We start from the raw sequence: 21,390 nt of genomic DNA, 5'->3' as shown, positions 1-21,390 counted from the left end.
GCTCTGGCGGCCATCTTAGACAATGGGCGTCAGAGTCACATCCCCTGAAGAGTCAGAGCAGCGAGTGGCGGCGGGGAAGGCTTGGGTCCCAAACACCTGGTGCAAGAGCGTATTTTGTGCACCGGAAATACCATACGGGCTCCAGGCTGCCCACCTTCAGACTTCTACGTGAGAGAAAAATCAAACTTCTGCCTCGTTTAAGCCGCTGTGCTTTGGATCTCTAGCTCTTACAGGTAAATCTATCACCACCCGACTCAATGGATGTGTCTGAGCAGTTCCCATCTGTGGACCCGTTTCCTCATCTGTAGCAATGAGAGAATGCGCACAGACCTTGCCGCGCACCGGAGACGTTTTAGGGGCTTGCAGGCGACAATGAACTTGGGAAAAGTTCTGGTCCCCCCCTCCCCCGACTGCCTGCCAGGCACGGAGACACGCAGTCTCCACTTGGGGAGGTGGAGCGTGTCGCTTTTGCATGGCGGGGAGCCCCTGGAGGGCTCAGAAGGATTCTCTACTCCCTCTGAAAGGCCTCCCATCCCCAAATCCAACCCCCGCACGTCTTGAGTCCCCATCCACATTCTGATGTTGGTGACACACAATCCTCGTTAAGGGCCTGGCTGATCCCAGCCAGATGGGATCCTAATTTAATTAAAACCCTTTAATTACCTGCAACAACACAGCTTTGGAAGTCCAGGGCAGGAGGGGCCCGGGGACGGGAGGGGAGAGGGCACGGCAGGGTGGTGGCTGCCCTCCCACCACTCAGTGAACCCCGGGCTTTCGGGATGGTTCTTCCACCCGGTGGACACAAACCGCACGGAACAGCCGGTGCGGCCTCTGCCTCTGGCTCGGTCTGCAGCCAAGCCGGGGAGCCGGGCCAACCAGGCCCCGGGTGGTGGTGGTGGCGGGGGAGAGGCGGGGACGGGCGGGCAGAGTGGCAGGCTCTTGAAACCCACGCTCTCAGTGCTGGTTTTGTGCTTGCACTGGGACCGGCACAGGCTGCCTGAGCCCAGGCCTGAGCTGCCGGAGACCCTGGCCCTGCCCAGGACGCTCTGGGTAAGAGCAGGCGTGGTTCTGTTACCTCCCCAAACGGCCCGGCTTCAGAAACAGGGGTACCTCCACGTCCACCAAAGGAGAGCCCATGCCCCTGAGAACAAGGGTCTTCCCTCGAGGTGTCATCCACCCCGGGGAGGGGAACGCGAGCGAGTGGCTCAGGTGGGCCGCAGAGGGCCACGTCGTTTCCCGGGCCCCAGAAAGGACCCCCGGGGCGCTGGGCCTCCACCGGGTCCTCCCTGGGAAGGCAGAAGGAAGGGGCCCAGGCCAGACCGGAGCCCGCCGAGCCTTGGCAGGGGCAGATTCTGAAACCCAGGCTCTGGGAGCCGCACGGTTCTTAAGCCTTGTGGACCTCATCCCCTAATACCCGTCTGTTCTCCCTAAGTACTCATTCATTCAACAAATATTGTTTGATAAAACCTCTGACGCCGAGCTGGGGAGGCTCTACCGGTAGTCGAACACGCTCCCCGGGATCCAGGCCTTTCTGCTCCCACCCTTCCCATCCTTTTCCCTTCCTTCCCGTGCTTGGCCTCGCTCTGTGCTCTGCCTCATGTCCTCTGCCGTCCCGACACCCACCGCTCCCTCTGAGGCCCCCGCTCCTACCCCTGACTCAGGTTGAATCTGGAGTGCTGTGTCCCCGCCAACCTGGGGGCTGTGACAGTAGGAAATGTGGATGTCCCCCGTCCCAGACTAATGAGAGACTGGACAGGAGCTGTTGCTGCCGCAGAGTGGAGACTCCTTGAGGGGCACGGGCTGCGTGCCCCTGGCCTGGAGGCTCCCCAGAGGCAGAGGCCCTTCCTCCGAGGCCCGTCTAATGAACCGTCGGCACCCCAGCGTCCTGCACAGCAAACGCCCCACGCCGAGGCAGGACCGCAGCCTGGGAGAGGAAGTGATGACAGGAGGGCAAGCCGCTGTCCCCACCCGGCACGCCTGACCTCCTGGCTGGGAGAGAGGCACACCCCTCCTCCCACCTGTCCCCAGTATTGATTGTTGTCTTCTCTAGAAAGGTCTTCAGAGACCCAGGTTAGCTCCCGGGGCACAGGGTCTTGCCTTGAATCACCGAGCGTCATGGGAAAGGCCAGGGCCTTCTGGATCCTAACCTAGTACCTGCTCTTTCCATCAAAACAAGCTTCCCCAGAGCCCCTCCATGGCTTACGGGGTAGCCCCCACCCGGGGGACAATGGTCTGCTCAGTCCCAGGGAGCCTGGGCTCCCCCATCTTGGGGCCAAAGCAAGGCCGTGTCCCAGTTATAATGTGTTTGAAGAGGGCTGGGTTTAGGTCTTAGTTGCCAGGTGATCATTACCCAGGCTCCCCTGGTTTCTTCGGGCCTTGGATGGCAGTTCTTTCCCCCACCCGCTCCTCTGGTTACTGTAAGGAACAAACTGTCCCTGTAAATGGTGTCGCCATGTCAGGGTACTGCCATCTAGCTCTGCCTGGCCCTCCCACCCACCTACTGGGGCCCACGGGCATCTCAGAGCCTCACAGGCGGGGGAAGAAAGCTGGCTTGTCTTGCTTTTGGGGGGGAGGCTGTGTAGCCCAGGGGTTGACAGCACGGATTCCGAAGCCGGGCTGCCAACTCCTAACTGTGGACCTTGGGCAAGTTACCGAACACCTTTGTGTCTTAACGTCCCCATCTGTAAAATGGGGATACTCTTTACCTGTCAGAGGGCTTTTGTGAGCTGCTCTGAGTAGAGTCCCACATTACAGCCCTCCCGATCTTGGCCAAGCCGGGCAGGGAGGGAGGGGGCGAGGGAGAAGAATGGCCTGCGGGCACACTCATTTCTCGGCGCAGGGAGAAGGTGCAGGAGAAAACCCCATAGGAGAGGTCAGAAGTCTGTCACCGTCTACAAGAGATGATGCCTACAAAGGAATCTACTTTTGTGTTCCTTGACTCTGGCTAAGAAACGCGGCCCTTGGTTGCATGACTACTGCTCCTTGGGCCCATGATCCCACTTCTGCACTCCAGAAGCCCCTGTGGTTGCACTATGGAGGCTCATCTGTGTATTCCCCGCCCGGGCCCTCTGTTGGTAAACGTAACACGAGGCTCAGAGAATGCAGGTGGCCACAGGGTCTTTATTTAGAAGCACAGAATTATAGAGCAGCCAGCCAAGCGCACCGAGACCGCCTGCCCAGGGCCCCTCCTGCCTTACCTCGTCCCTACCCCCGACCTTGCCTGTCTTCGTCACCTCCACCCGTCACCTCCATCTGTCACCCCCGCCCTACGGATCCGTTTCTCATCAGCCTGGATGGCCCGTGGTCCCTTGCTGGTACCCCTGGGACCTGGGCGTGTGAAACATGCCCACCTGGGACTGTACCCGTGAGGGCGGGTCCCCGAGGACCGGGCCTTGAGTGACCCACTTCTACACTTGGAGAAGCGCCAAGGGCCTGGGATAGGAGGGGCCCTGCCGCCGCTTAGTCAGGCTCTGCCATCTGCCTCATTTCAGCAGAGATCAGCACTGGAGGGCTCGTTGTAGGCAGGGCTTTTTATTTTTTTTAATGCGGCAGGATCAGGCTCAAGATGTCACTCCAGCGAGCGGGACTGGAGACAGGGCAGGGGGGTGGGGGGAGAGAGAGAAATGTCTAGGAAAACGGGGGAAATAAATGGAAGCTTCCTTGCTCCGGGAGGAGGGAAGGGCACGGAGGAGAGAGGGAAGGAAAAAAGGAGAGAAGCCCGCGAAGCAAAAATGGTGTAGAGGAGACGGGCTGGGTTTAGCAGCTACGCATCGTCCATCTCCCCCCCCCCCCCCCGGCCACCCAGAAGCCGGCGACAGCCCAAGAAACGGGGCTTCTGGGTCCCCGAGTTACGGCCGCCCGCTCCCCAAGCCCCCTGCCCACATCTGCAGGCCCAAGGGCTTCTGCCCCGCCTCCTACCTCCCTCTCTGGAATGCCTAATGTCAAGCACTGCTCACTTTCGGAGACTGTGATAGTGGTGACAGGGGTGGTCATACCTGCGCTATCCCAGGTGACTGGAAGATCTGGCGCAGGCTGACTCCTTCCCAAGACCCCTGTGGACTCCCCGTCCTCCACACATGACAGCAGGGTAAGAGCTCAGAGCTCACAGGACGCCAGGCGAGCCGCCGTCTGCAGGTTCTCGCTCCACAGGTAATTCTGCTTCAGAAGATCCCCCGTGCGCCCAAAGGTGCCCGTTTCAGTGTCTCATCGTAGATTTCTATTCCAAAGGGTATATACATATATATATAGCTTCGGCTGGAACCAACACGATACGTAGCGATCACATTAACATTAGCCTCAGTTTACCTCTCTGGAGCCCTCGTTCAACAGGCAGTCACTGTATTAAGGACTTAACATGTGTTGTCTCACTAAGTTCCCAAGAGAACCCTATGTGGTATACCCATTTTACAGAGGAGAAAGCTGAGGTTTACACCGGCAAGTACTTCGGCCAGGACCGTGAGTGGTGGTGGGAGGGCAGGGCCAGGCTCCCGAACTCCAGATGCTGTGCCACCAAACACGGGCCCCAGCTGGACCCTCGGTGCTGCCCTCTTACCAACTCTCTCCCCAGCCGCCAGTCCAGATCACTCCTCCACCCTGCCCCCCTCCCAGGAATTCCCAGCCATTGAGCTCATTCCCTACCTCACCCTGGAAGACATACAAGTCACCAGGTGCACAGTCATTTCAACTTCCCACCTTCCCACAAATGCACCTGTTTCTGCAGGACTCTCCTCACACCCAGGGAGGGCGTCCCTAAGCCCCCCAACCGCCTGCGTGCTCAGAACCTCAGGGCACGGATCATCCCCTCTCTCCTGGAGCTTTCCCATCAGCTTTAACCAAACAGGCTCCATCTTTCGGTAAACCCACCTCCCTCTACTCCTTTCCTGCCAGGAGCCCCTGCCAGGACCTTCTCTTTACAGCCATGCCTGAAACACGAGCCTGCTCTCGAGGCTCACTGCTCACCTCCCACCCGCTCCCCACCGCACCCCTCCTGGTCCCTTCCCTGAGTGTTCCTGCCTAAGGCCACCAATGACTTCCATGTTGCTACCTCCAGTGGGCGTTTAAAATTGAAAAAAGAATTTTTTTAAATGTTTGTTTATTTTTGAGAGAGAGAGAGAGAGACAGAGACAGAGCATGAGTGGGGAAGGAGCAGAGAGAGAGGGAGACACAGAATCAGTAGCAGACTCCAGGCTACGAGCTGTCAGCACAGAGCCTGACACGGGGCTCAAACTCATGAACTGTGAGATCATGGCTTGATCTGAAGCCAGGCGCCCCCGCCACCCCAGGGGGCATTTTAAAATTCTTTCTTATTCGACAGCATTTGACACTTTTAACTCTTTCGTGTTGGTACTCTTGACTTTGATTTTCTTCTTCCTCTCTCTCGCCACGTCTCCTGCGTGACTTACCCTCGTTTACCGGCGGCCTCCGTCCCCAGCCCCCTTCTCTCCTCACTCTGTACTCTTCCTTGGATCCAGCACACCCAGGGCTTCAGTTCCACCCATAGACCAGTATCTCCAGAACCTTCTCTCCGGTCCCCTTCTCCCCTCTGGGTGCTGGGTTCATACATTCAACAGCCTCCACGTGGATTTCTCAAGGCATCTCATGATCAACAAGGAAGAGGAAATCAATGATCCTATTTCCCTCGAGCCTGTTTATCTTCCCATCCGCCTCTATCTTGGCGAATCCAGCCTGCTCACCTCTTCATCTCTACTCTGTCCGACGCCATCATCGGGTTCTGCCAAACCTGCCCTCTAAATCTCGGATCGTCTAAGTCCGCCGCCTCCCTGTGCACGTTCTGTCAGCTCTTGCCTCCCACCGTCCCCACTGCCAGCATTAACTTTTCTGTACTCTCGCCAGGCATCTTATTAAAATGAAATCTTGTCACCCCCTTCCGCTTAAGACTCTCCCACGATTGCCCACCGTTCTCAATTAAGGGCCTAAATCCTAAATGTGACCTGGGGAAGGTCCTCCCTGCTCTGGCATCTTAACTCACTGCCACACTTGTCCACGCTCCGGCCCCCCAGCCTTCCGTGCTCCCGGCGCACATCGAGCTCCCTCCCGACTCAGGGCTTGATGTGTGCCGCTTCTTCGTGCCTTCGGTGCGGAATGTTGCCTCTCCCACCTCACCAGGCTCCAGCGCTCCATCCTTTGGCTTTCGCTTCAAAAGCTGCTTTGGGAAGCCTTCTGGATCTCTCAGATTAATTCCCCACTCACAGGCTCTCACGGTGCCCCACACGTTTCTTTCACAGCGCTCGGCATAGTTTGACAGCACGTTATCTGTGAGACTAGTAAGGACACTCTTTCCTCAGAGACTCTAAGCTCCACGGAGGGCAGGGAGCAGTTTGTGTAACCCACTGTCCACCCCTAGAAACCAGCGCAGTCCCTGGCACATCGTATGCGGAATGTATAAATGAATTACTGGCAAAGAAAACAGAAGAAAATTCATCCTTAAAGGCCAAACCAAGGCAAGGTTCTTAAACTTAGGTCACTGTGGGAAACCCTGGGGATCACCCATTGGTATGCTGACCGCTCTCAAAGGCCTTTTTCTCTCTTTAGCTTTGTTTGTTCAGACGTAATGGGGACAGGAAGGATCTTCAGTGGAGATCGCATCCCCTTGAATGATGGAAGATTATAAGAGATAATGTTGTCAGGGGACATGCCTATTTTTCATTAGTGTTTCAGTAAAATACTTACAATACTGACAAGAGGTAGAAAAAAAATGTTTATTTACCCAGAGAAATTCAAATGTGGCATATGACTATGGGTCCATGTATTAATGTCAATCTATCTATAGATTTTTTTTTTAAGTTTATTTATTCTGAGAGAGAGAGAGAGAGAGAGACAGACAGACAGACAGACAGACAGACAGCATGAGCAGGGGAGGGGCGGAGAGAAAGAACCGCAAGCAGGCTCCGTGCTGCCAGCGTAGAGCTCAACGAGGGGCTCAAACCCACGAACCAGAGGTCATGACCTGAGTTGAAGTCGAATGTTTAACCGACTGAGCCACCCAGGCGCCCCCTACCTATAGATTTCTTAACGACATGGGTTGGAACTGCGTGGGTCCCCTCATATGCAGATCTTTTTTTGATACAGTGCATTATATTTTCTCTTCCTTTAAAAAAAATTTTTAGTGTTTATTTTTGAAGGAGAGAGAGACAAGAGTGTGAGCGGGGGAGGGGCAGAGAGAGAGGGAGACACGGAATCAGAAGCAGGCTCCAGGCTCTGAGCTGTCAGCACAGAGCCCCACGCGGGGCTCAAACTCACAAACCGTGAGATCATGACCGGGGCTGAAGTCGGACGCTCAACTGACTGAGCCACCCAGGCGCCCCTATATTTTCTCTTATGATTTTCCTAATAATATTCTTTGCCCAAGCTTACTTTATTGTAAGAATACAGTATATAATACACATAGAAAACATGCTAATCAACTGTTGATGTTATTGGTAAGGCTTCTAGGCAACAGTAGGATATTAATCATTAAGTTTTGGGGGAGTCAAAAGTTATATGCAAGATTCTGACTACTACACAGGGTGCCTCTACATCCCTTGTTGTTCAAGGGTCAACCGCACTTCATTTTGCCATGAAGCGAAATGCCATTAAAGCATTTTCCAGTGCTATGGGGTACCAGGAAATGATGGGCCACACTGGAAACCACACCAGTGGTGTGCTGGAGCTGGTTCACACTGGCTCTCTAGGGCCAACCGTTGCATGTTCAGGAATTTTGAGACCTGGTTGTAAAAGAGCCAATTAACAATTAAGTTATACTAACGTGCAGTTAACAGCAAAGGTGACACTCAAAATTCATCTCTTCCTAGCTCTTTCGTGCTTTACCATGGCCTACGCTCTTGAGGTTCTAGACGTCCACCATATCTACATGGCGGAAATACGAGGCAGTGGTGAACTGCGTGCTTTCCAGCTCCGCGTCCGGTAACGTCACCTCGGACGTTTGAAATGGGCCACGGTGGGAGTCTTTAGGCCATGGAAACTGGCAAAGCTACCAGGACATTTTGGGGAACCGAATGTTGTAACTTTGGTAAGCTCACCACTGAACCAAACTACTGGCTCCTTAAAACATCTGAAAGGTCTAGGGCGTGTGAAGCAAACTTTTACTTGCAAGACGGATACGTGGAAAAAGCATCGCAACGTATGTGTGTCTAAATTTAGGAAACCATCCTCAAAATTGCGTAAGGGCTGAAGGTGATTGTTTTCTTCTTCAACTTAAAACTGCAGTTATTCTGCATACATCTTATTACAAATATCAGTTACTAAAGTGTCATTTTATGGAACAACCTGTACACCGTGACTTCAAGACAAAAATAAACGTGTTGACTAAATTGAGACGGAAGTTCTTAAGAGTGGGTGGGAGAGATTCCTCTTCTCTCTCCCTGCCAAACTTCTGCAAAGAGGAGCTTATACTCATTCTATATTTGCTTACCTTCGCATCAGTCTTGGCTTCTGCCTCCTGCCTCCACCATTTGACAGAAGCTGCTCTAAGGTGACCAAAGGACTTCCTTACCGCCCAATTCTAGTCTGCTGTTCAGTCCTCAATGTCATGACCTCTCTGCGTTGTTTCTGAGGGCCCCTCCCCTGCCTCCTCCAGTAGACGGAGCGTCCTCCACCCCAACCCTAGCCCAGCACAAGGTTTGGCACCTTCCAGGTGCCCGGCCCTTGTTTGCTGAATCACTGGCCTGAGTGTTCATCCCTGGGACCTTGGACGTGACTGTTCTTTACTTGGCTGGATGCCTGTTTGCTCAGACATCAAGAGAGTAAACCACGTGGGGGGCCCTTTTTTCCCTTTGGTTTGTCAAGAGCTCACCTGTAAGGGTTTAAGAAAGCCACCGCTCTCCCCGTTTCCACTGGGCCTTATGAGCAGGTGTGTGTGCCCTTCACTGCCAGGCAGACTCTTGGATTTCCATTTCCTCTTTGGGCCCTGGGCCTAAGCCCCAAAGCTACTCCTTTGCCTTCTGCTGTTTCTTGGCTCAGAGCCAGGTTGAGTGACCTTGAGGAAGTCACAGTATCACCTCTGCAAGCTATACGATTGGGATGAAGGGGAACCGTGCAAGACAAGCTGGCAAGTGCTCAAAACTCCTGCGAGATCTGTAAACCGTGGGTCCCGATGCCACGTTGCCGTACTTGAGTTGTGCATATTTTATCTTCATAACGTGTTCCCCCTAGAGTTGATCCCCTTCAACTCCTTAATCATTTCTGTTGCTCGTGCTGAATTCCCTCAAGTCTAAAATTCTTTTCTCCTAGAGCTGCAGGAGTCGGAACCAAACAGCATCCCAGATGCCACTTTCCACTCCCAACATTACGGGATTTACAGAGGGGGAGTGATCATCTTGCTAATGGCTTAGCGGCATAAAGATCCCATCAGTCAACAACATTCAAGTTTCCGCTCTCATCTGGAGGTCAAAGCTTCTGGTTCTCCCAGCTCATTATCCCGAACACTGATCTTCCTCCATTGGCTTTCTCGCTCACTGCCTCCGTGAGGTGTCCCCCTGTTGGGTCAAAGGCCCCCACGTGGTGCGGTCACCTCTGAAATTAAAAGGGGGAACACACCTCCACCTTATGCAAACGCGTACACGGAGAGCAGCCCAACGATCCTCACCTGAATGTTAGATTAGTCAGCAGGCCATTAGAAATGAATCTAAATGATGTAGGGCAGAGTTCGGCGAGAAGTCATGAGATAAAGGAAACACACGGGGCCCAGGCTGATTAAAAAGATAATTGGTTGTGGAAAATAAGGTTGGGTTCCAGCCAAGACTTTGTCTTTGACGAAGATAAACCGACGGATCCAGTACAGTCGTGTTGGGGGATTCAGCTGCTGTGCTTTTGGAGGAGTTGAGGAGCTGGAACAAAGCAACAGTTTCAAAGTGCGGCCCCGACTCCCCCTCTGTTTGTTTTTCTGCTCATAAACATACAAGCTGTTTCCTTTCATCTGTACAGGCTCACACAAGACGGAGAACCCACGATAGGTTTCAATCAGATTTACAAATGGATGTGCAGGATGGGGAAGCCAGAGAGATCTTTTGGCCTAAGAAAGGGTCCCCATGTCCCCGGCTAGAATTAACAAAACAAACAACAACAACAACAAAGAGGAGTCTCTCTACGGACCTGAAAGGCCAGCCGACTTACCAGTGACAAAGAAAAGAGAGGCCTCTCTTACCTGAATTGTTAAAACCCATAAAGGTGTTGGAGAGGCCCCACGGCAACACACAGAGGTTTCATCTCCGCAGAGGGAATGGGAAAATTTTCCACGGATGGCGAGATATGGGGGGGGGGGGGGGGGGCTGACAACGGGGAGGAGGGGGGGAGGTGGGGGGCGATGCCAGATACTCGATTTGGGCCTGAAACCATAACTCCAAAGGTTCTGTGAAACTACTTGCCTGAAATATTGTTTTGATAAATAAGCCTATACCCTTGTGGAATTTAAATCTCCAACTGTTCCACTGGCACGGACATCTCTGCGGTGACAGCACATGCCCCAGATTGTGGAGTTAACTTGAATTAAATTTCAGATGTGGGGGAGCTAAGGGAGGGGGGTGGCGGCAGTGGGAGGTTTATGAACAGTATGCTGGGGCTCTGATGTTGTCATAACCAGATGGCTTCAACTGTATCAGTTAAACAAAAACAAACACGTCCAGAAATAATATCATAAGGACAGAAGCGCTGAGCAGCCTCACCTGTACCCGAAATCCTAACAGCTGTGTACCCACAGTAAAGCCCACATTGGAAATTCCAAGGATATTGGGAAATCCCAAAGAGACCTTCGTCCTGACAGAAGCTCGGTGCCGGGACTGCCTCCTCCCCGAGGACATATTCCCTGAACCACCGGCCCCCAGCCCCCCAGCTTTCTACGAACCAGGAGGAAAGCAAATCTGAAACCGGGCCGGTCCTCCTGGACTCTCTGAAGAACAGGCCGGCAGAGGCCTCTTTCTAGAGCTTTGCTCTCGCTTTTCCCTAAGAAGGAAGCTTTCACTCAGATCTCGTACCTAAACTTTTCAGAAATGGAACTTCCTCCGGTTACTTACATAAGCTCTTGAGGGCACTACATCAGAAGAATTGTCGCTCATGCCAAGACACGCTCTGAGGCATGTCACTTGACTTCCCTGGGGGTCCACTCCTCTTTGCTATAGAACGGGGAGGTGCTATCATCACGTGGCGGTTGGGAAGTGAAATGCTGTACGTGAAGGTTCAGCGAGAACAGGAGAGCTGAGCGAGTGCAGTGGCCCGAGAGGCCATGTGGGTAGAGGTGTGCTGGACCCCTGGGCCCGTGCGCCGACCCGGAAAGTGAGGATGAGGCGGCACAGGGCAGCGGCCACAACACGGAGAACTGGGCACTGCCTCACGTGACGCTCAGGAGGAAGCTGAGTCGTACAACGGAGTGGCTTCTAACAAGCAGATCCTGTGCTCGGTTATACCGATACCAGAGCAAAGCCAGTCCACTCTCGGACTGGCAAGGTCAGTGGAGACTGGGACACCTGCAAGGGCCAAAGTCACTGGAGGGAAAGGGAGGGTGGGATATGTTGAGTCTCCCGTCTAAGGTCAAACAGCACACACCTCGGCCACATGGCCAATGCATTTTCCAGAGAATCCCACCGTCCTGGCCTGTCCGACACTGCTGTCAGAAAGGCAGAGGAGCCCCGGAGCGTTCTTGTGAGCGCACTGGGAATTCAGGCATTAACTCTTCTGGAAACACATCAAGGCAGTGACAGAACCAGTCAGCGATAATAACTTCCCTTTATTTCATCTCCACGTTCGTGTCCCCTTGATCTTTTTAGAATTACCCAGGAGAAGGGAGACTGGGACTCAGGTGTTAGAACACGTAGGGCGTAGCCCCCTCCCATTACTTGCCTCGGCAGAGGTGGGAGCCTGATCCCTCATTAGGAGGTGGACTGTGGGACAGATACTCAAGACGGACAAGACACCAGGAGATGCCGGGAGCTCAGAGAGGAAGCTTGAGATCAGGGAGACGCGACAAATCCCCATCGACGGACATTTCAAATATCATCTCTGCAAGTTAAGGATCAAACGAGGAGGCCTTCGAAATCCCTTACTGAACTCAGACCCACGAAACCAGCCAGGTGAGTGGAACAAAAGACCAGAGATACCACACAGTACAAAATAGTAATTATTTATATTTTCAAAAAGAAAAAAATTAACATTTGGAAGTTGTCCCCTGTAGGAAAGGGGTGAAGTGGAAGGGACGGGACTGGCTCCTCTGCAGGTGGCAAGTCAGGTGCAAACAGCTGAGCAATCTGGGCTGGGATTCTTGTCACACGGCATTAATAATAAAATCTCCTTTTCTCTTCTTTTTGTTCTGTTTTTGTTTTGTGTTTTGTTTTTTTAGAAAAGGGGGGGAGGAGGGAGGAGAAATAAAATCAGAGAAAAAGGCCAAAAAACATTTTCCACAATATCTAAAAACCGAGAACCACGGTTCTTGTCAAGACAGTAGGAATTCTGGATGAATTGTTTTTTCCAGTTTTCAACACCAATAAAGGTTTTTTGCAAAAGCCACCACATCAGACACTCATCTTCCAGCTCAGATAACCTCCTTCCCCTTTCGCCTTCACTTGTTTTTCATGAAAGGATAAAAGGATGTATTCCGTTCTTGCAAACAGTAAGTGCTAACAACAAGAGGGCTCTGCTGATACTCGCACGGTGGTGAAGAGCTTTCACAAACATCCGAGTTTCCGCACAGTTGGATGGACTACGATTTCTCTCAACATAAATACTACTTGGGATCCACAAACTGATTTTTGAGAAATTCTGCAAAGATCCTTTCTTCTTGCCTTTTCTTTTCCCTTCTCTTAAAACTAAGTGTCTTTTTTTTTTTTTTTTTTTTTTTTGTTTTTTTCCTTTTTGCTCCAGGCACCTGACGATTTGTTCTGCTCAGTCAGATGCAGACAGGTTTCTCCGAAGTGCCACCGCCGGGACGTCCTCAGGGTCGGCGCCTAAACTGAATCCCCACAGTGTCAAACTCGGCCGGGCCAAAGGGAACACAGTGACGCAGCAACAGGGTTTTCATTAGGTTGGACAGCCCCAGGCCCCGGGCCCTTCCCTCCCCCCGTTTCCCCCAAGGTTACTTAGTGCTGTTTTAAAAGTCTGGGGGCCACGATGCAGTCTTTCGCCCCCGCAACAGAGTAAAACCTCCACAGATCGCGCTGTCTACCTGGTGGCCACCGGCAGCAACAGCGGCTGCTGCTTCAGGAAAATAAACGGAGTCTCACAACAGGCAGGATCTTAGGACTGCTTCAGGCGCTTGCGTGGGGGTCCCAGAAAAGGGCACTGTGCCGAAGCCAGAGAGCGGTACGCCTCAGCCACCAAGTGGGGATGTGACACCACCATCGACTTCCACCCAGAGGTCTCCAGGACATCCGAAGCGTGACTAGGAGGAACGTGGAGAGACGGGTTACCAAAGGCGCGAGAGCAAGAGGGAGCAAACAGCCACCTGGGCGGTCTAACTTCCCGGCGGCCACCGCAAAGGCTGTCTCTGCCGAACGTTTAGGCAGAACCCTTAACGTACACTGAGTTCGTCAGACAGCGGGCCGACGGGTGACCGGGCTGTGGCTGCTGCGACTCTGAAATCCTGGGTTTTGAGCCCCTCTGCTCTCAGATACAAAAGGTGAGATGTTCCTCAGGCTCTTCTCTGCTTTATCAATGCTCTTGAGACTGACTGGTGACGCTGCTAATACAGAGAAAGAGCAAGGACTCTCTCCGTCAGGCAGCTCTGAGCTTCTGAGCTTCCGTGTGGCTCTGCCGTTTTCTAGTCCCTGACCACAGAGCAGATCACGGCCTGGGGCCTGATGGCTCAAAAAGGAGGGGATCATAACCACACTCTACGGACTGGTTAACATCTAAAAAGCACCACGCCACGTGTCCAGCACAGAGCGAGCGGTCCCTAGAAGGAACATTTAAGGGTCTCTTCTCTCCCACTTTTGCCACGATTGGTCAACTCCTTTGAAACAATCTTATAAACAGACTTAGTGGAAGCGGATTCCTGTTTTGGGGCATTTTCTGTGCCGAGTAACGTTCGCTCGTCTACCCGGCAACCTCTTAGACCCGCCCGAGCCCAGAACTGCTGCTTGTGAGGGTTTTTTAAGGCCTGCTTCCCCTCTTTGGGTTTTCCCTAACTTTTGTTCTCCAACGGGGAGAGAGCCAGGACATGCCCCACTGAGAATTACTGCAGAAAGTAATACGGCCAGGTCACTTATCGTTCGGGTGAAGGAACAGATGTACTGGAGCGAACACTTCTTTCTCCAAACGGTATTTAACAACCTCAACTACTGATTACCCCTTCCCGTTTGTCCCCATTCCACAGTCAACTGTTGGATGCATTTTACTAACTCCTACAAAACATACTTGGGTTCTCCCAGAGATCTACATGCCCTCTATTCAAGCCTTGAGTGTGCAGCGAGGACACTGCTGTTTGGGGGACACAGCTTTTCCAGGCCAGCAACTTATCGTTTTCATCATTTCCCATCACCGCGAGGAAGATGCCTCAGTCACCGATCGCATTAGCCCCGGGAGAGCAAAACCATCTTCCAAACTGTCAAGCTGAAGGGAAAGATGAAAACCCTCTACTTACTACTAAAAGGGGTTAATGAAGCTACTTGCCCGTTTTCCTCACTAATTCAAAGTCTTTCTCGTCTCTCCAGCTACCCCAACTATCTTGAAAGAACATCTTTGAAGATGCCAACTCACTAGTTGATGAAATCCACTGCCTGAGTTTTCAACTGATCCGCGCTGTGGAGGTCAGCCAGGATGAGAATTTCTGCGGCGTTCTCCACGGAGAGGTTACTGCAGAGGGCATCCTCACACATGACCTTCAAACGCTCCAGGGCATACTGTAAAACACAAGCGCCGCGGCCGTCAGAGCGGGAACGGCTCCGGCGGCCACTACTGAAGCCGTTTTCTTCAGCTGTACCGTCATGGATTCCTGAACAAAACCGCACGGCCCGTGAGAAGGCTACTACTGCAATTAGAAAACATAACCATGCCCCCAAGGCTGGAATGAAGACAGCTGAAATAATGTGCCTGGCTGCCATTCAAGTCCTCAAGTCTGCCTATTAGAAAGATGGCAATTACAGAGCAGAACCCCAACCTCAAGTTCACCCTGCCCCAAGTAGGATGCAAGTGTTCCTTAGACCACCACCACCCACCCTCCCTTACCACGAGGCATAAAACTCTGCTTCAGGCCAACAGGACATCACGTTTGGCATTTCTGCCATCCTTTATTCGGAGCCAAACTAGGGCGAGGCACAGCCCTTTCTAGGCGGGCACTGTCACCAGCCCGGCAGGGAAGCCCAACGGGCCCATGAGGCTGTGAAAAGGAGCCCTGCGGTGACTTTCAGCAGCATCGGCACCACTAGTTGGGCCTCGATGAGGGTCAACCCAAGGCCTCCTTTGAAAGAGAAAGGGATAAATGGGTCCTCTTCACTGGGGCTGAAGTTAAGATTCTCAGGGCAGAAGGACAAAGTAACAGAGACCCTGGATCCTGTTCCGATCTAAAAGCTTCCTATTTTCCAGAGTAAAGGGTATAAATGTCCCGGAAGTGAAGGTCTAGGTTAACACTGGGCACATCTGACCTAGCTGATCTGTTCTGATGCCGCTGGACTACGTGCTCTCAAATAGGAGATTATGAACATAACTAAGGAACTTCAGCAGCGAGGAGGAAGGGATAAAAGGAGGCACAAAATAAAGTGTAGTTAATCAGTTCACAGGAGAACGGTTTGCTTTACGGGCAGCCACAGTCTCCGTATAGGTCCCACCTTGAGGACCTCAGAACGCAATGACACAACACTCCTTGAGGCCGAGTCATGGCAGTCAGACCAAGGCAATTTCATCTTTACGAATCCTGGGTGAGGAGGCATATCTGTTGGCACTGTGATCTCCTGCAGCCAAAAGAGAGTTTTATTGGTTTTGGTGCAGCTTTAATTTTTTACATTTGAGTAACTGGAAAACAGTTTCCATGGAAGACAGGAATGACACCAGACAAGCAAGAAATGAGGTGGCCGTTTTTGTTTTAAAAGGCTGCAAAAGGTTGAGTAGATGGTTCAGTCTTTATACAGTGCCGCACAGAACATTCCTCTCACCCTTTCTCGATGCCTTCTTTCAAAAAGGACTTTTACCGTGAACAATTCTGATCCCCGCTACATAATTAGACAAAAGTAGCCATTCTTGTCCCTTAAGGGACAAAGTTTGTTTTTTTTTTTTTTCTTAATTATGCTTCTGAAAAACCTGCCTAATGGTTGTACTTACCCAAGAGATCGAAATTGTGTCTCCCAGGCCTGGCCGACGTGTTTTGTTTTGTTTTTGGTCTAATTACACATGTCCCCAGGAGACTGGAAAGGCTCAGAAGAAGCTGTTTCAGCCTCTTGGGTAAATTCTAGATGTTTAGATCCTTCCATGAAGGATTTCTTATTCTGTTTTCCTGAAGCTCACAACAAGGTGTAAAGGTAAAAATATTTTAAAATAAGCTTGGAGCAGAGACTGTCTAATGGGAAATTCTGAATGGAATTTGAAAATGCACCTTCGCTTACTTCTCATTCACAAATTTAAAGCACTGCTGCGATTCAATTACTTTATCTTTTAAAACTGTAAGTTAACGGCACTGTACTGAAAATACCGTCCACAGAAGGTCAATTCAGGCTGATCCCCGCGCTCCGTGCGCTCACAGGGGCTTCCCCGGTCGGCTCTCTGGCCGAGGAGCAGGAATGGACGCCCCAGGAATGCCGCAGATGTCAAACCCTGGCTCTGAGAATATCCACCGCTGAGCCTTGGTATTTCCATCTAAAAAGTGGGCCTTTTGATACTACTCGTCCTTACGGGAGCTAGAAGACGAGAGGGATAAACAACCTGGTGCGTGTAAACTTCACCGAAAATCAGAGGGCGGGTGAGGCGCAATCATTATAAACTCATGTTTATAAAAAGCTGTGTCTTCTGCTTCCCCAGAGTTCACAGTGTGTATTTACTGCCTCCACTGAAAGCAAGATTCCTGTGGTCAGAGCTGAGCTGGCTAGACTGGGAGGGCATGGCATGTTCACAGTGCTTAACTGTATTAATAAAATCTTGAAAAGGTGATAAGAAGGATACAGCTATTATTCAATCGTTTTCATCAGTAGCACCGATGGGGTTTACATGCCTCATCCTCTACAAACACTCCGAAGAGCTGATCAATAAAGATAAAGCTTCCAGTGCAAAAACAAGTACTTCCTCTGTTCCCAAGGTGCAAAGCAAGGTGGAAGGAGACTATTCCTGTGGGCCAATCCCGGGAAGGCTCCAGCGCCCTTCGGTCTGAGCCAGCTTTGCCCTCGGATGGGTGCTGCAGCATTGTGGCAGGAAGCGGCAGCACTTCCGGCAGGGAACCGTCCTTCTCACAGGGTGTACTGCTGGCCAGGTTTAAGGCCTTTTAAGGAAAACTTTCACGGGATGAATAGCCACCCAACCCCCCAGCTTGTATTTCCTCAGACCACAGGGCCTTGGAGGACAGGTTACCGAGCTCTTTCTGATGTATCTACACAATGAAAGTCAGTCTCCCAAAGTGTGTTTTGGGGACCACTAATCCCCACCGGTCCCTGAAGGAAAGGATTCCAGGGTTAACTAAATTAGAGAAATGCTATCATATTCTTTTAGATAACTCACAGCGCACATTAACATAGTAAAGATTCTGAGAAATCCTGCAGTGAGACAGCAACACACAAAAACCTCAATTTGACTTGTTTAAACTCAGTGCTTCATTAACATTTCCCCCCAACCTTATTTTGAGAATCACTGGCCTGTTTTGGTCATCACCTTATTTCCTTGATTCGAAGATCCATATTTTAATTTTCACACTTTAATAATTCTCAAATTGAAGTGTATCTTACAATCGACACACACGTTTATTACAGTAGTATTTCTTTTTTCCCAAGGAGCGACCCATCATCTCGTAATTCTGAATATGGTATATTTCAATAAATACCTAGGTAAAAGTTGAAAATGCCAACCACGACCCTGAGCAAAAGATTATTCTCTTGTTGGCAAAGTTGCAAAGAAAGTTAAGGAACTCAGGGGAGGTAGGTGGGTGGAAGGATGAAACCGGTGACAGAGGTGAAAGAGTGTGCTTGTCATGATGGGCGCAGGATGACTTACGGGAGTGTTCAGTTATGGGACTGTACACACGAAACTAATATAACACTGTATGTTAACTAACTGGAATTAAAAGGAAAATAAAATCACTCACTGTTCAGAAAGAAAAAAGTTAACAAACTCCAGAACACTTCATAAATTATAAGGCCGAATCATAAATCCAAATGTTAGCGTTACCTAAAACTTCAGTATCACTGTGCTTATATGTAATCACAACAGTGAAGGCAAGAGAGGTAGACATCAGACTTATCCTTTTTTATAATCAGGGTGACCATGTAATTTCCTTCATTCAAAGCAGAACACTTTGAAAGATAAAAAGGGTTCTACCCATAATTGTGTTGGCACCCACGTGTAACGCAGGACTGTCCTGGCCACACTCAGACACAAGTTCATCTGATGTACTATGTAACGCAGCCGCCCAGTGATGAAACTCAAAAGGTCACAAAAAACTCCTCCTCTTGTGGTTATTTTTCTTGTCCTTTCCTTTCCTTTCTTTTGAGAGAGAGAGAGAGAGAGCGAGAGAGAGAGAGAGAGCATGCGCGCACATGTGTGCATGTGCTGGGGAGGCGCAGAGGGAAAGAGAGAATCTTAAGCAGGCTCCGTCCAGGCCCAGAGCGGAGCCTGACGCACGGCTCAATCCCATGACCATGGCTCAGTCTCATGGCCATGAGATCGTGACCTAAGCCAAAATCAAAAGTCGGACCCTTAAGCGACTGAGCTACCAGGCGCCCCTATTTTTCTATTCTTATCTCACCTTGTCAGCAGCTGCCAGCAAATCATCAGCCATTTTGTCGAGGTTCGGAGCCTTCCCCGTGTAAATGAAGCACATCATTTCCTTAAAAACTTCAGGCTCCACATCATTGATTTCAACCCGATTCTATGCCAGAAAAACCAAAAATGAGAAACATTCCAACAGAACAAAACCCCCAAACAATTTTCATGACTTTAAGCTCCGGCGGGAGCAAGGCGTGTATCATCTGAAACCTAACATGAATGGGCAATCTCTCTCTGCCCTACTTCATGAGAACAGCTTTTCTTCCTATCCTATGCACCACCTTTACCCTCTCAAATACAAGAGTTGTTTTTTTTTTTTTTTTTTTTTGGACTTTTTCTGAGTGGAAACACCTGTCTAAAACCCTCCCTCCAAACTGGATGATCTACCTGGGACACAGTGAGTTTGCTTTACTTAGAATGCTTCCGGACCACCTCTCTCTCCCTGCTCTGAGAAAGTGAGAATGCTACGCCATTTTAATAACACGACTGGAAAAATAAATCTGGTGTCAAATTAGGAAATCATCTGGATCTAGCCACCTAGCTACAAAGACATATCTTCATTCCGTCACATACCTTTTTGCTCTCCTCCATTTCATGTTCAAACATGGCACTAAAAACTGGAGAACGAGCTACAAAGTGAAAGGGGAACAGAGACAGATAAGGTTATCACACTGAAACCTCTTGGCTCTTCTGTTATGAAGAGACCACTCTGTTTCCTGTCCCATTCCTGCCCCCAAAGGGTCTTGGCCTCAAATTGTATCAGAATAATAAAATTCCTTTCTTCTTCTATTATACCAATAAGCAAATAATAATACAGAAGGGGGAAAAAAGAAACCAATACTTTCTTCTCTTTTTCTTTTTTAAATGTTTGTTTATTTGAGGGAGAGAGAAAGAGAGAGTGCACGATCACATGCACGCATGCAGAAGGGGCAGAGAGAGAGAATCCCAAGCAAGTCTCACACTATCAGCGCAGAGCCTTACATAGGACTTGGTCACACGAACTGTGAGATCATGAACTGAGCCGAATGCTCAACCAACTGAGCCACCCACTCTCTTTTTTTTTTTTTTTTTTGCTTTTTAAAGATTTTATTTTTAACTAATTGCTACACCCAACATGGGGCTTGAACTCACAACACTGAGATCAAGAGTTATATGCTCTACTGACTGAGCCAACCGAGTGTCCTGAAATGACTTGCAAAATAATTTCTCATTAGCTCCATTCCAACCACTCATTTGAAGCAAATGACCTATGCTGGCTGACGACGATCTCCTCTGGGTAGACGTGGGGGTTCAAATGGAAGATCCTTCATGTTTTAATACCCGGATTTTTGCCTGAAACCACGACACCGGCTTTCTCCAGTTCCAGGGATCACGCGGCAAGGAGGTCAAGAACAGGGCTCGAAGGCATCCATTAGCTAGAAGAAGTGCATGCTTGTGGATGGCAGGTTGTCTGTTCCTTCAAGCCATGCACTCACATTAGAGATGATAATGCCCCAAAGAGGCAAAAACAATCTTACAACCACTTGTGGCCCTTCAAAACTCAACCCTTCCTGACAAAATCTTAATCTCTGGTATTTACTGTCTCCCATTAGGAATAATTTGATTTTTTTTTTCCCCTTGGAGGAATGGGGATAATGACAAAAGGTGAGAAACGGTGTTCGAGGCCATGCCCACTGTAGTCTAATGAACGTGGACAAACAAGTCCACTTAATTTCAACCATGAAAGTGATAAAAGGCCTAAAAAACTCAAATTTTATCATGTTGCCCAATAAATCAGAGGTTTTGGCGAAAGCTGAGACTACCAATCTCCACCTGAGAGGAGGACCAGACGGAATATGTAGCAGAACTCTGAGCTAACAGGTTACTTGAACGTTGGCCTACAGTTTCTGTCCGCAAGAACTAATTTTGGATCTGTCATTTTCTAACCACATTATCTTGGGCAAACCACTCAACCCTCTGAGACTCAATATTTTAGTCTATTCCAAAGAGATATTCGTTCTCATTGCTTTTATTTCAGAAGGCTCATCAACTGTAAGGTACTAAAATACTTCACAGAAGTTGAAGATTAAAGGGTTGGTGCTTTTAGTAAAAAGGGAAGGGTCCGAGCAGCAACAGGCTTAGAGGGTCTCCGGTGGCTAGACAGAAACTGAGGCTATGCGAATAAATAAAATCACTTGGGGGGAAATAAGGAGAGGAAAAGAGACCTGAGGCGGACCCTTAGGGACACCAGTGTTGACAGGGATGCGTGAAGAAGAGGGAGGCCACATATCAGAAGTAGCCAGAGCACCAGGAGGAAAAACCAGGAGAAAGGAATCAAGTACTATATGAACTAAGGAATCCCTCAGATTTAGGAACTAGCAGGTCACAGAACTTTGGAAAACTGCTTTCGTGGCATGGAGGTGAACTGAGGATAAGTGGGAGGAAAGAAGTTGAGACAGTGAATGTGCTAACTCAAGAAGCTCAGCTCTATTTAAAGAGAGAGAGAGAGAG

General features: G+C 50.2%; 1 protein-coding gene across 3 annotated transcripts in view; it reads right to left on the bottom strand.

The window, feature by feature from the left end:
• Positions 1-12,114: 12,114 nt before the first annotated feature.
• SPOP (speckle type BTB/POZ protein) overlaps positions 12,115-21,390 on the bottom strand; it is a 67,635-nt gene continuing 58,359 nt past the window's right edge. For all 3 annotated transcript variants that reach the window (XM_049635867.1, XM_049635868.1, XM_049635869.1), the window contains exons 7-10: positions 19,474-19,529; positions 18,881-19,003; positions 14,701-14,843; positions 12,115-13,384 (exon numbers count right to left, since the gene is read on the bottom strand). In XM_049635867.1, the coding sequence (XP_049491824.1) occupies positions 13,240-13,384; positions 14,701-14,843; positions 18,881-19,003; positions 19,474-19,529 (467 nt within the window). In that variant the 3' untranslated portion in view covers positions 12,115-13,239. The remainder of the gene's footprint in view (positions 13,385-14,700; positions 14,844-18,880; positions 19,004-19,473; positions 19,530-21,390) is intronic.

The sequence above is a fragment of the Panthera uncia genome, chromosome E1, assembly GCF_023721935.1.
Source record: "Panthera uncia isolate 11264 chromosome E1, Puncia_PCG_1.0, whole genome shotgun sequence".
NCBI lineage: Eukaryota > Metazoa > Chordata > Mammalia > Carnivora > Felidae > Panthera > Panthera uncia.
The sequence above is the reverse complement of the archived record's forward strand: the minus strand, read 5'-3'. Positions and strand labels throughout refer to the sequence as shown.